General features: G+C 48.1%; 3 protein-coding genes across 3 annotated transcripts; 2 read left to right on the forward strand and 1 right to left on the reverse strand.

The window, feature by feature from the left end:
* Window positions 1–2325: 2325 nt before the first annotated feature.
* ATNIH1004_001574 (uncharacterized protein) lies at window positions 2326–3513 on the reverse strand (the record flags this gene model as incomplete). Its single annotated transcript, XM_033566273.1, has 1 exon — window positions 2326–3513. The coding sequence occupies one exon, from the start codon at window positions 3511–3513 to the stop codon at window positions 2326–2328; it is 1188 nt and encodes a 395-aa protein (XP_033432030.1).
* A 4031-nt stretch (window positions 3514–7544) lies between these two features.
* ATNIH1004_001575 (PhzF family phenazine biosynthesis protein) lies at window positions 7545–8525 on the forward strand (the record flags this gene model as incomplete). Its single annotated transcript, XM_033566274.1, has 1 exon — window positions 7545–8525. The coding sequence occupies one exon, from the start codon at window positions 7545–7547 to the stop codon at window positions 8523–8525; it is 981 nt and encodes a 326-aa protein (XP_033432031.1).
* A 1901-nt stretch (window positions 8526–10426) lies between these two features.
* ATNIH1004_001576 (putative MFS peptide transporter) lies at window positions 10427–12454 on the forward strand (the record flags this gene model as incomplete). Its single annotated transcript, XM_033566275.1, has 5 exons — window positions 10427–10430; window positions 10488–10796; window positions 10858–10993; window positions 11053–11699; window positions 11751–12454. The coding sequence occupies 5 exons, from the start codon at window positions 10427–10429 to the stop codon at window positions 12452–12454; spliced, it is 1800 nt and encodes a 599-aa protein (XP_033432032.1).
* Between the last annotated feature and the right edge of the window lie 316 nt (window positions 12455–12770).

Genomic DNA, 12770 nt, shown 5'->3' on the forward strand with positions numbered 1-12770 from the left:
TATACAGAATGTGGGACAATCATTATCTCCAGACCACTTCCATAAGCAGTGGTATATTAAGCCACTACCGCAGAGAAGGGAGCCAGTCGATCCCCGCCTCTTCTTCAGGAACCCAGTGTTGTACAGGCGCGCGGGCGGCCACATGGTGCAAAAAATATCCAAATCGCGATCCTTCAGCATTTGAAATCACTAGATAAGTATAGAGGCACAGGGCCGACCGGTGCAGCGAGGTAGTGGGCGAGGTGGACGAGGTGGACGTGGCAGCAGTCAGCCAGGCTGTCAGACCGAGCCAATTTGTATAGACTAGTCCAGAATAGGAAATAAGTGTTGGTCAGTTTTTATTCCATTTTTGAGCGATGCATATCTTGCAGAGGTGGCGGGGAGGTAATGGCCCCAGCCAGGGGCCAAGTGCGCCGGTAGGAGAGACGTCATTAAATTTTCGAAAAGCCGGCAGAATTATAGTCACATGTTGAGCTATCCTAAAAGGGACTAGTGGGTGTGAAAATAGTCGGGTTCTAAATAGATCTAGAGAGGAAGGGAAGAACGTACCATTTTCAAGTTATCCTCATTCTGAAATCGCCGATTACACTCTTGACAGTAAGTCTGAAGTGAGCTACAACTCTCATATGCTGCTCCGCTTCGTCGTCGTAGGGAACATGTTTCACAAGGGAATCTCGGGGCCGAGTGTCCCAGGGAGGTCCTGTGCTGGCTGAGTGCATGCTGGGAGCGAAATTCTCTGGTGCAGATCTCGCATTCGAAGACAGGAGCCCAGTGATTGGTATCATCCATGTGCTGATTGCAGGCACGCCATGATTGAAAGATGTGAGGGAAGGTCTCAAATTAAGGCTAGTGGTCTTCGTAATCCATGTGGTCATCACGCACGTACGTGTCGTAGAGGTCCTCGGAGCAGGTGATACATTCGTACATTGCGGATGGTTGGGGATGTAATTGATATGAGGAAGTCAAGAAACTGGACACCTGGATGTGTTGGATTGAGGACTGCAGTAAAGTTCAGACAGAAAAGGGGGTAATGTAATCGGACACCGAGTTGCAAGGCTGCTTACCGCCCCCTGACCCCTGATATTTGAAGCCTTTATCTCTATATAAATGAAACAGTATTATAAAAAATTGAGCGTAGAACTATTTAGAAGGACGTTTTAATCGATTAAGGCCCTGCGTATTACAATTACTATATGTTATTATTCATCATGGCTTTGATGCCTGGGCCTGGGCCAACAAAGACTACATGGTTGTTTACGGCACTTTTAACATACCTGGTCTAAATTCTCAAATTCCTATAGAAGTTCTGGATTTTAATTCCAGACCCATCGACCCACTGTTACTGAAGTACGGAATAGACTATTATGGGCAATCATAATAACTATAAATACAAATAATTACAATATTCCAATATCCAAGCTATTGCTGCATCCAAATGCAAGCCATACTACTCTGTATTATTCTTCTTTAAAGAACGCAATAGCAACCCTACAAAGCCTTTCTTTATTTAACAGTATCAATTTGCCATACAAGTTAACTTACTATAGTATATAGAGTTAGAGCTATTTTCAAACACGTGGTACAGTCCTGCATCCCACCCGATTCGTACCTCGTCTCTTGTCCTTGTACGTCATATGCCCATATCCAGGATGTACTCTAGGAATATGTATGATGCATGTGCTGACGTACATGACATGGCATTGCACCATGCAGTGGACCGGCTATATTATTCGTCGTTGGTTGATAATCTCCTGTTAAGGATTATCCCTATCCTACCTACACCGGCCTACTATATAACTACCAAATATCTATAATAATTGGATAGGTAATCTAAATTGTCTATCGGACAGTGGTAGTGGGTGTCTATATACTTGTCTCTGCAACCGCTGAAACATTAGGTACTGCTTAAAGAAAGAATCAATCCAACCGATCCTGAGACAAGCAATTAAACTGCGTTCGCAGAATGGTATATGGTATCATGAAAGACAAAAAAGCCATCGGCTTCTCAAGACAAGACTGCAGTAGAGAAATGCACACTCCCAAAGAGCAGGCGCCAGGCAAGAAACCAGATCATCCCCGTCCCAAGAAGGTAACCAGAAGGAGTGAAACAAAGGAAATAAAGTAGTAGAAAATGGGATATCATCCGCGCTGATAGCGGTCATAGCGCTGATAGCGGTCATATCGCTGATACCCGCAGAAACGCACGAGCAATCCAGCCAAATAGCCAAACCAACGCGCTCAAAAGCATTCGAGATCAAAGATAGAAATAATACAGACCGGATGCGCTTCCATCGGTCTATGTGAAATTATCCGTGGACAGCAGCTTTATACTGCCGTCGGTCGTCGAAGGATATCCTCGCAGTTGGCGTCAAAACGCATGTTCCATAAACGGATGCTGTTCATCAATTTCTCCGTGTTCTCCAGCTCGCGGTCCCGTCCGAAAATCGATTCGACAAATTCGCAGCCCGCATTACGGCCCATCGACACCGAGCCCTTCCCCCCTTCTCGCTTCGCCGCTTTCCACATAAACTGTTCACAAGTCCTCAGCAATTTCTTAAAGCGCGACCATAGCCGCTCACCGCTCTCTAAAAAGTCCTCAACAACCTCCTGCGCGTCCGGACTCCGGATCCGATCGAAACATTCATCGGCCCTCTTGACCTTACCCGCTAGCTTGATCAGCAGCAACCACAGATCCCCCGCCACATCAGCCATCGGGGTTGAAGCGCCGTGGTGAAATACCGTCCAGTCGTAGATCCACTTGCCAAGAGAATTCGCATCGAAGACACTTCCCAGAAGGATAATCGGCATCTCCGTGGGATCCCAGTTCTTGATCGAGTACCCCGGGGGAATACCAGCCCGAGAAGCATCCTCTTCGGTTGCCTTGGGAGTGGGCTTGCTGGGCGCGGCGGTCGGTTTGGGCTTAGATGGGGTGCGCGAGGAAGTGGATTGACGGCGCGCACGAGACCGTTTTGGGGAATCCGTGTCATCATATGGGGGAACCTGGTTATAGTAAAAATATTGATCAGTGGGGGGTTTTGGCTTGCGCTGAGACGTAGACGGATATCGACGGGATTTGATGGGTTCCTCGCGGAAGACATATCGGGGCGCATCCTCGAAGACATCGTCAACCACATCCACAAAGACGGATCGTTTTCGCGACGACGGCGACGGTTCGGCAGCAACGTTATCCCACGGGTCCGCCGGGGCGCCGGACATGGTACTACGACGACGACGATAGCCACCAAAAGAAGCACTTACAGGATCGTGCTTGCGTGGCGGCGAGCCATACTCAGGCATCGCCTCGTAGAAACTTTGACCGTACCCGGGATACCACCCTCCCGTCTCTTTAGTGCCGGCGTAACTGGCTTTGCGGCTGTGACGTTTGGATGAACCTCGAGGAGAAGCGTAGGCATTGGCAAACTGGGTGGCGTAGTAGGCGTAGTGAGGAGAGGTCGGAGGAGAAGTCATATAGTCGAAGGACCACCCTGGGGGAGGACTGGTATAATGATACATTATCGCAGGACGAGCATGGAATCACAATGCGACGAATAGTTGAAAATCGATAACTTTTGTAGAGGGAAACCCTCAGAACCAAACAGTAACTGAATGAAAAATAGAAATAAAAAATGGCAACCCAGATATATTATACAGGATATCGTCAGAACAAGCCGATCGACGCCGATGCTAACAACGAAATCGGAGTAATGATAAAAAGGACCGTCACCGCGGAACGGTTTCTAGGGGAGAGGAGGGACAGGAGCGTGTGTACTGGAAGTACATTTGAACGTCGTCGGTCAACCGATCGCGAGGCGAAAGTAAGCAGCGGCTATGGGAGACGAATCTAGAAGGGAGGGATTCGATTCCGTGGATCGAAAGAGCTAGAATTCACGGGACAACGTGATTCTATTAGAACCGGTTCCTGGGAGATCTGTCTATCGATCTACCGATGGGGTATCAGAAAATCTGACCCAGGAAATAATGCGACTGGTGATTTGAACCCGGAAGGGTGAGGAAGAGGCCAAGGTGGTGAAAGGGAGGAGAAAGAGGAGGTGAGAGGGTGAGCTAAGGTTTTGTAAGATCGAAGGAAAAACGATGGCGTGTGGGGGCGTATTGTCGGCTGGTTTGGTCTAGTAATTACACCGTTTCGTTCTGAAGCCCGACACAGCCAAGGAGAATATGATAATAGATAATTATACAGAGTAGATGATATACTGATTCAGCTCTATCAGATGAGGAATAATCCTCCTGATGACGGGCTCGAAGAGAGGGCGAAACTGTACCACCTCTACCCGTATATACCTAGTAGGCAGCAGGCCTAAAAAAACCTATCCTAAGCGCCTGTTGGGCAGAACCGTCCATTTTATTGCGATATGGACGACAACAGCCCACTTGGTGCTATCTTGGTCAATGAAATACGTCGCATCCACGAGAGCAATCCGACAAATCCACTGATGGACCTCAACATGTCCCTACATTGGAATCAATAGCCTATGGCGCAACAGCCCCTACAGATCGATAAGAGTCATTCTGTGTCATTGGCGCATTCATCCTGCGCCAGGGACTCCAATGCAGTATTCATATCGAGCCTAGCAGATTCGTTGCCACAGTATACATAACCCCGACAGTGTCTTATCGTCTTCGCCTCGTTTACCAGCTGGACATACATAGAGGTGGGCACGAGGTAGTTGATATCAAGCCCGATCGATGAGTCAGACCGTTTATGGCCACGTTGGTGACTCAGTAAGGGACGAACACTTAGCCACTGGCTGCGAGTGAGATATACGATCGAAACGGAGGACAAGGTCCATGGGTTCAATACGGAAGAGCCCGCAGGATCCCATGGTTCTGCTCATACACCAGTAAACAAGCTCGTCGACCAGTGACTCCAATGGGACCCTATGGCATAAAACTGCTAACGGTTGGCATCGACCAAAATCATGGTTGTTGGGCAACAGTTGATCGATGGGCTTTACCGCCGCGCATCTGCTGGGCAGCAACCACACCCTCTAGGCAACGAAACGGTACTTCGTTGGACAGACCGCAATTTAGTGAGTTAAGGGCGGAAACTGGAAAATGAAACTCAGACCCTCTAAATACACCCAAGTCGGTGATATTGATGCAGAGAAAGTCGGCTGGGACTCGCTAGGACTATTGATTGCCTGTACATGAGACATGACGATAAATGAGCCATGGCAGGGAATATGGTCGTGAGGATCGCACAAAAAAAAATAAAATAAAAAACACTAAAAAAGAAAGGAAATAAGAAACTAAACGAAATGAAAGGACACGGTCAAAGCCACTTTCATTCCCAATTCAGTAAATTAATCAGTGTCGAGATTCCCTGCGAAAAGCCCCTGACAGGTTGATTGATAGGCAGCCTTTTTCTCAGCAGACAGCTGATTTAGTACTTCGTGGGAAAGGACTTGGATGGTGAACATTGAACAGTGGCACCGGCCATCGAAGATAGACTTTACAACGTCACACATGGCGTTCGACTGTCGCATTCTGATTTCCACCGTTCGGAGTCATTCCAGTCGACGACTCAATAATTCATCCTGATATGAATCCACCAGAACGGATGAGAGAAAGTACCTTTGCGGAGGGGGCAGCTCTACTCCGTAATTAGCAAACTAGCAAATTGAATCCCCACAACCAAGTACATAAGTCCCACCCGCAGAGTTTTCCTCATCCCTTGCTCGGGAAACGATCTAATTAATTAGACTAATAATTGATTGTTATTGTTTTGCTTCTCCTTGTCCGTCCGGAGCACGAATATCGTACGGTACGGTACTTACACCAACACATCCATACACGTACACATGCCATAGTACGTCCCTCAAATTGATGGTCTCGTCACCTGCATACTCAGCCCTGAAGCGAAATTCCATCCCAGTTAACCTCAGCGGCGCACCTGTCGTCTGATTCGGTCTTGCATTTTTGATCAGTCTTTAAGGCTGATTTTTTTACCTACAAGCAGGGACTTGGGATTCCGTCTGCCGCCAGCCGCATGCTGATCGCGAACTGGAATGATCCATTGCTGTTGGAATGAGAACCCTCTGTACTAGACCCGTAATAAGAATATATATTCAGGAAAATAGCAAATGTGGGTTACATGCCCTTGCCCTGAGCCCTAACAGCCGGTGCAATCAGCGCTGGACCTCTACGACCTACCGAAAGAAGTATTATTAGAACCCTTACATACTGCGTACCTCTTACCTGCTGGACGAGCACTCAAAGTACAGAATTACTTGCTACAAACCATCAATCACTGTGATCATCTTGATCCCAGGGACACTATTGGCCACTCTCAATAGTCATTCGACCAGCAGGATTGGGACGAAGAACAGCCGACGGAACTACTGCGCCCGCATGCAGCCTTCCGTGTTCCGCGATTGAGAGTGGTGGAGGGAAGAGTCTAGGGCTGTCTTAGTCTCTAGTCACATCGCTACAGGTAGCCTACAGACACACATTTATCTACCCCTCATCTGAGTGTTGGTCGTACAAATTGCGTCCTTTTCCCCTCCTTCCATCTTGTCTTAGAGGTCCAGATATGGTCAGAAAAAGCATATGCAGCTGAAGCTGACGCCCCTGAATCTTATCAAATACGGTGATTGATAAGGGGTAGTGCCTTAAGATATTAGTTACATACGGAGTACATGCCTTACAGGTTAGGCAGAAGAGAATATTAGGCCAAAATACTGTCCTTCCTAGCCACTATACTCCGTACTTTACCCAACACCGTGGAAATCACTCTCGGCTTTCCAGATCTGCATATTTATCAGCCCGTGCATCCTCTGTCATTGACACTCTGGCAATGACCGTCCAGACCATGCATCCAGCAAGGCTAATTGGCTCTGCCACACAAGCCAACAAGCCCGGTTTAGCCGTCCAAATCGCCCCGCTACACTACTGTGTAGCACCATGCGTTTTCCACGCGCCAACGAGGGAATATGCTGGCATGCTGGCACTCAGGAATGGCATTCAGGGACTGTTTAACTGGTGGTTTGATTCCGTCCTCACAATCGGAGAGGGATAGGACACGTAGACGAAGATGCAGGGCATAGGTAGTTACTCCTGAGTAGGTACGGAGTAGGCGTTTGGGCCTTGGGATGCCCAGCCCCAAGGACAAACGTCGTGTCAATCATGGCGTCATGCGGGGTTGAATACGATGGTGCATTAATCTTAGCCTTGTGGGTACATACCATATTTCATATTTCATACTGATGTGTTGTCTGGTTAGTAGGATGAATTGCATGGGTTATACAGATCGATCTGAAGCCTTAGTTTGTGCTCCCATTAGTGTTAGTTACACTCTTAAACAAATTCTAGATTGTCGATTTATTTATTTGTCATCCCTACGCTTACCCCAGATTCCAATGGCTTCATTTACCATAAATATCCACATCGTACTGAACGAATACGAGGTCAAGAGACATTGATTTGTAAAGGATCGTCACAATATAATACTTCAAGATGGACGTCGGCCATCAAATTTCACAACCTGTAGCCACCCAGTGTAGAGACTCACTCATATCCTACCCATCATGTCCAGTTTCTCCATCATCGACGTCTTCTCCCACACAGCCTACAAAGGCAACCCACTAGCAGTGGTCCCCAATACCCTCGACACCCTCTCAACCACGCAAATGAGGCTCATCGCTCGACAATTCAACCTCTCTGAAACAACCTTCATCTGTCCCGCCACAACCCCCGTCGCTACCTACCGACTGCGTTCCTTCCTCCCCAACGGCGAGGAAGTCTTTGGCGCAGGTCACAACGCCCTCGGCGCATGGTGGTATATCATCTATACGGGACTCGTCGGCATCTCCGACGCTGAAACGCCAACGCCAACCCCAGTGACGTTTCACCAGCAGTTAGGCGTCGATGTCCTCCCGGTGGAAGTCTCCCGCTCCGTCGAGGGGATGATTGAAATCGCCATGCGTCAAGGTCCGCCGCAGTTTCTGGATATTCATCGCGATTTGTCCGCCCTTGCTGCGGCGGTAGGACTGGCCCCGTCGGATATTGGGTTCGAGGTCCATGGTGTCCTCGTGTCCGAGACGAAGGTGGTAACGACCTCGCCGGCTCGACATCTTCTAATCCCCGTTGTGTGTGAGGAGGTTCTTCGTCGGGCGCGGTTTGATAATGAGGCCGTTGCTAAGGAACTGAGTAAAACAGATAGTCAGAACAGTGGAGTTTATCTTTTTGCTCCGGTTGGTGAGGCGGATGGTGGGATTCCAAGATTCGAAGCTCGGTTTTTTAGTCCCGGTATGGGCTGCGAGGATCCGGCGACTGGGTCGGCTGCTGGTCCTTTGGTGGCATATTTATGGGAGAATGGAGTTGTAGGGAGTCTCGGTCAGGACTTAGTTCAGGTGGAAGTGGTGCAGGGGCTGCAACGAGGGAGGGAATGTGTTATGAAGGTTGGCTTGTTGATGAAAGATGGGAAGCCTATGGGGGTGATGCTTCGTGGGAAGGGAACTTTGGTGGCTGAGGGACGTCTTGTCGTCCCTGATGGGATAGATTTCTGATTGGTTTTGTGGATGGAAGTATATGATGTTGGTTGCATATATGAATAGATCATGGATGTTCGCACATATGTTCGGTGTGCAATGTTGACTAGTACATTGAAGGCTTTCCCTGATGAGGAATTAGTTATTAACCCATCAAAACACAAAAATATAGGAATGTTCATATGTCTAGTTGCATAGAGTACACAGGCAGTTGTGCGCACAATCCTTAATTTTCAATGGCGATAATGCCTGTCGTTGAGCACTAGATGATATGATATTAAATAAGACCAAGCATGGTTTTAGTCCCTCAAACAAGCTGTCCCACTACTTCTCTATCTCTTGGCTGATCCTATGTACTATAGGGGTGTTGGTAATGCTTTACACTTCAAAAATAAATCTCTTACCACTTCTGAACAACACATCCTCCTGTCCTGTTGCTTTGTAACCATTCTTCCAGTATCCAGAGCCAGCATGTCTTTTAGTGGGTCAGATATATGCTTGTCTTCGGATCTGTAAATGCTCGACAGGATAGAGACCCTTGTATAGCCAATCGTAATGGTTTCAATAGAACTGGCGTATTGTAGAGTGGTATAGCCGCCATTCTGGCCCGGGCATAATGGACTCGAAGGAGCTCAGGATCAGATTCCCAACCGCAGTCTTTGACATATCGCTGGAGGCATAGTCCCTTGTGAGTTGAGTTCAAAAAATGAGGGACGGGGGAAGAGATGGGGCGGAAGAGTAGAATATGATACGATCACATGTTCAATCACGGGCTCCAGGTCAAATTGGCGCACAGTAAAGAATATCCTTTACCCCGTGTCAACCGTTTGGGCAGGACATCGGTCCCAAGCATCGACGTTGTCTTCCATCCAATAACTTTTACTTCGGAGTCTATCTGGGATCAGTTAGATAATTACAGGCAGTCCCAACCATGTGCCCTATCGATCATTTCGAAGGAGCATCAGTCAAATACGCTTCATTCACTCCATTGGCCCGCTCCAGAATGAATCTCCCAAGACAAAGTGTGGGTCACAAGAAAGCATTAAACTCCCTGAACGGAAATTTAGGCTCCCATTATGCGGTTCCTATGCCTGGCTGGTGCATAAATGGATTAAGCTTAACTTGACAGGAGCTTGGAGGGGGGGGGCACTGTAGAGCTGCCCTAGTATGGTTAACCTATGGAACATACGAATAAGCGTTTATATAAAGGTAGGGGAGCAGTTAAGGATGAGCAAGGACGCCTTCAGTGACCTAACTGTCGGGCGACTTCTACAGACTGTGCTAAAATAAAAGTATCGATATATAGCATCAATTTATTTGCTTTCCATAATCTATGGAAATCATACCTTAATGTCGACCATTAGCCATCCATTGGTCTTCACCCAGCTTCATCTTGTTCTCTTCTTTCCCTTCCCCTCACAATCGGCGATTTTTGCAACTCGGTGAATGACCCCTCTCAATCTAATTTGATGCTACCTCGCCATTAACTTAGATCAACCAGTGAATGTCCTCCATGAACAAAGAACCCGTCAGTAGACGCCATCAACCTATGCGCGATCTGGAAATATCGTTAGGTAAAGCCTATCCCCGAGTCGGAGAAATCGCGTGATAAGCAACTAGAATGAGGCAAATCGGGCGGCCCCATCTGGCTGATAAGCTTGCTTCGAATCTCTTAGTTATTAAGCACGCCAATAGCACGCCATCTCAAAGGACCCGCTTGCAGTCGGTCCTACGTTGCATTGCATGTAAGGTCAACTATGTCGCCATCATCCCCTGGATCAATTTCCCCATGTGGTCTCTGTGCCGTTCGCGGAACAATGCTATATAAACCATGGTCTCTAGTACATCACGACATCCAGTATTTGGTGCTTTCTCCTATCGACTGAGCCAATAAACCTTGCTACCGAGGTTTCACCGAGATGGGTATGTCTGATTCGCAAGTAAACATATCTGGTAGCTAATCTGAGGAGCGAAAAACAGGTGCACCGACCACTGATGACAAGAACACGACTGTCGCCTCCACAGAGGCGATTGCATCGATGACAGCAGATCCCACTCTAGGCGATCCAGAGAAGCATGCCAATGATATCACCGCTTCCTCTTCCACCGAGAGCAATGACAATGAGTATCCAGCGCCGACGGAGGAGGAGGAGAAGTCCCTGCGTAAAGTCGCCGGTAGTCTGCCCCTCGTAGCTTTCTCGCTCTGTTTCGTCGAGTTTGCCGAACGTGCATCCTACTATGGCGCCAAAACAGTCTTCTCCAACTTCATCCAATTTCCCCTGCCTGAGGGTATGTACAGACATGTCGCTTCCACCTGTCACGATCGAGTCGCTAACAATACTATGCTTAGGTGGAAATGGAGCAGGTGCGCCTCCGCGCGGCACTCAAAAAACGGCTGGGGCTCTGGGAATGGGCCTCCAGGCTAGTTCAGGACTGGTATTGCTCTTTGCATTTTTGGCCTATTTCATTCCTATCCTGGGTGGCTGGTATGAAACACATCCCATTTCTTCACTCAATGACCCCCGCAGCCACTGACACGTAATAGGTGGGCCGATGTATACGTTGGACGATACAAAGCAATCTGCGTCGGGGTGCTTATCTGTGGTGTATCCCATATTATCCAAATCATTGGCGCTCTGCCCGTCGTGCTGCACAAAGGCACTGCCCATTCCGCACCCCCATTCATCATCAGCCTGCTATTGCTGGCACTTGGAGCGGGGATATTTAAACCTAACATTGCTCCCGTGGTCCTCGACCAAAATCGTCACCAGAAAGCCTACACTAAGGTCTTGAAATCCGGTGAGAAGGTCATCGTGGATCCCGAGCTGACTAGCACACGGACGATGTTGCTATTTTATGGCTTCGTCAACATCGGTGCCTTTTTCATGCTTGCTACGACTTACTCCGAAAAATACGTCGGTTTCTGGCTCTCCTTCCTACTGGCAGGCATCATATACTTTCTTCTTCCCATTCTTCTGGCTCTAGCCTACAAGAAAACCCACAGAATGCCGCCCAGCGGAAACTCCGACCTAGGCAAGGCAGTCAGGGTCATTTCCACAGCCCTTCGACGCAACAAGTTCCAAGTCTGGCGCAAGAATTTCTTCGATGCCGCCAAACCCAGCGTTCTCGCAGCCCATGGTATCCAAGTCAATTGGACTGATAAGCTAGTGGATGACGTTCGCAGAACCCTCAGTCAGTCCTACCCCTCCTTCACCATTCAACCACACTAACGTTATCTCATAGCTGCCACCGAGATCTTCTTCTACTTCCCCATTTGGGTATTAAACGACGGCGGAATCGGCTCTGTATCTACAAACCAAGGAGCGTCTATGGTAACGAACGGAGTCCCAAATGACGTCCTCAACAACTTCAACGCCCTCACCATCATCGTCGCCATCCCCCTACTCACCTACGTCATCTACCCGACCATCACCCGCTACGGGATCAAATTCGGCCGTATCAGCCGCATCACAGCGGGATTCATACTCGCCATGATCTCCAGCATCATATCCACCATCGTGCAGTGGCGAGTCTACGAGACCTCGCCATGTGGATACTACTCTTCCACCTGCGATGATGTCAGTCCGATCAGTCTGTGGTGGCAGATCCCCAATTCCGTTCTGGGCGCGCTCTCGGAATGTTTCTGCAACGTTACCGCGTATGAGTTGGCGTATGCGCGCTCTCCGCCGAGTATGCGCGGTCTCATTATGGCGATTTTCCTCTTTATGAATGCATTGTCTAGTGCCCTTGGGGAGATATTGATTCCTGTTACCAAGGATCCGTGGTTGCTTTGGATATGGGCTGCGCCGGCAGTAGCGCTCGCCGTGCAGACGATTTTGTTCTGGTTCCGGTTTAAACATCTTAATGATGATGAGTATATGATTGATGAGAAGGATTATGAGCCTCATCGTGGCCAGGAGAGTTCGGAGAAGAAGGAATCATTGTGAAAGTGTGTACACTTACTCCGTACACATATAGTAAATAGGATGGGGTCATGAATGTCCAAGTATCTCGACGATGTATAGTGTAATAATGTATTGACTATTTCTTTAATGCGATGTAGCGCAGCTTATGGAGATGTAGGTCTGAGAAAGGACGCATTGGCTATTGCGTTGATACTTGAATAGAAAGCTAGGAGAAATCTCATCGCCTAAGAACATGATTTCTTCCTATATAAGTATCTAATATAACTGTGACTGGAGTACACTGTGTTGATCGAAATATTTTATTAATAGAATTTCGCCCACTTAGTTTATTCTTAAA

This window comes from Aspergillus tanneri, assembly GCF_003426965.1.
Source record: "Aspergillus tanneri strain NIH1004 chromosome Unknown AapTan_2_pilon_pilon_pilon, whole genome shotgun sequence".
NCBI classification, from domain to species: Eukaryota; Fungi; Ascomycota; class Eurotiomycetes; order Eurotiales; family Aspergillaceae; genus Aspergillus; species Aspergillus tanneri.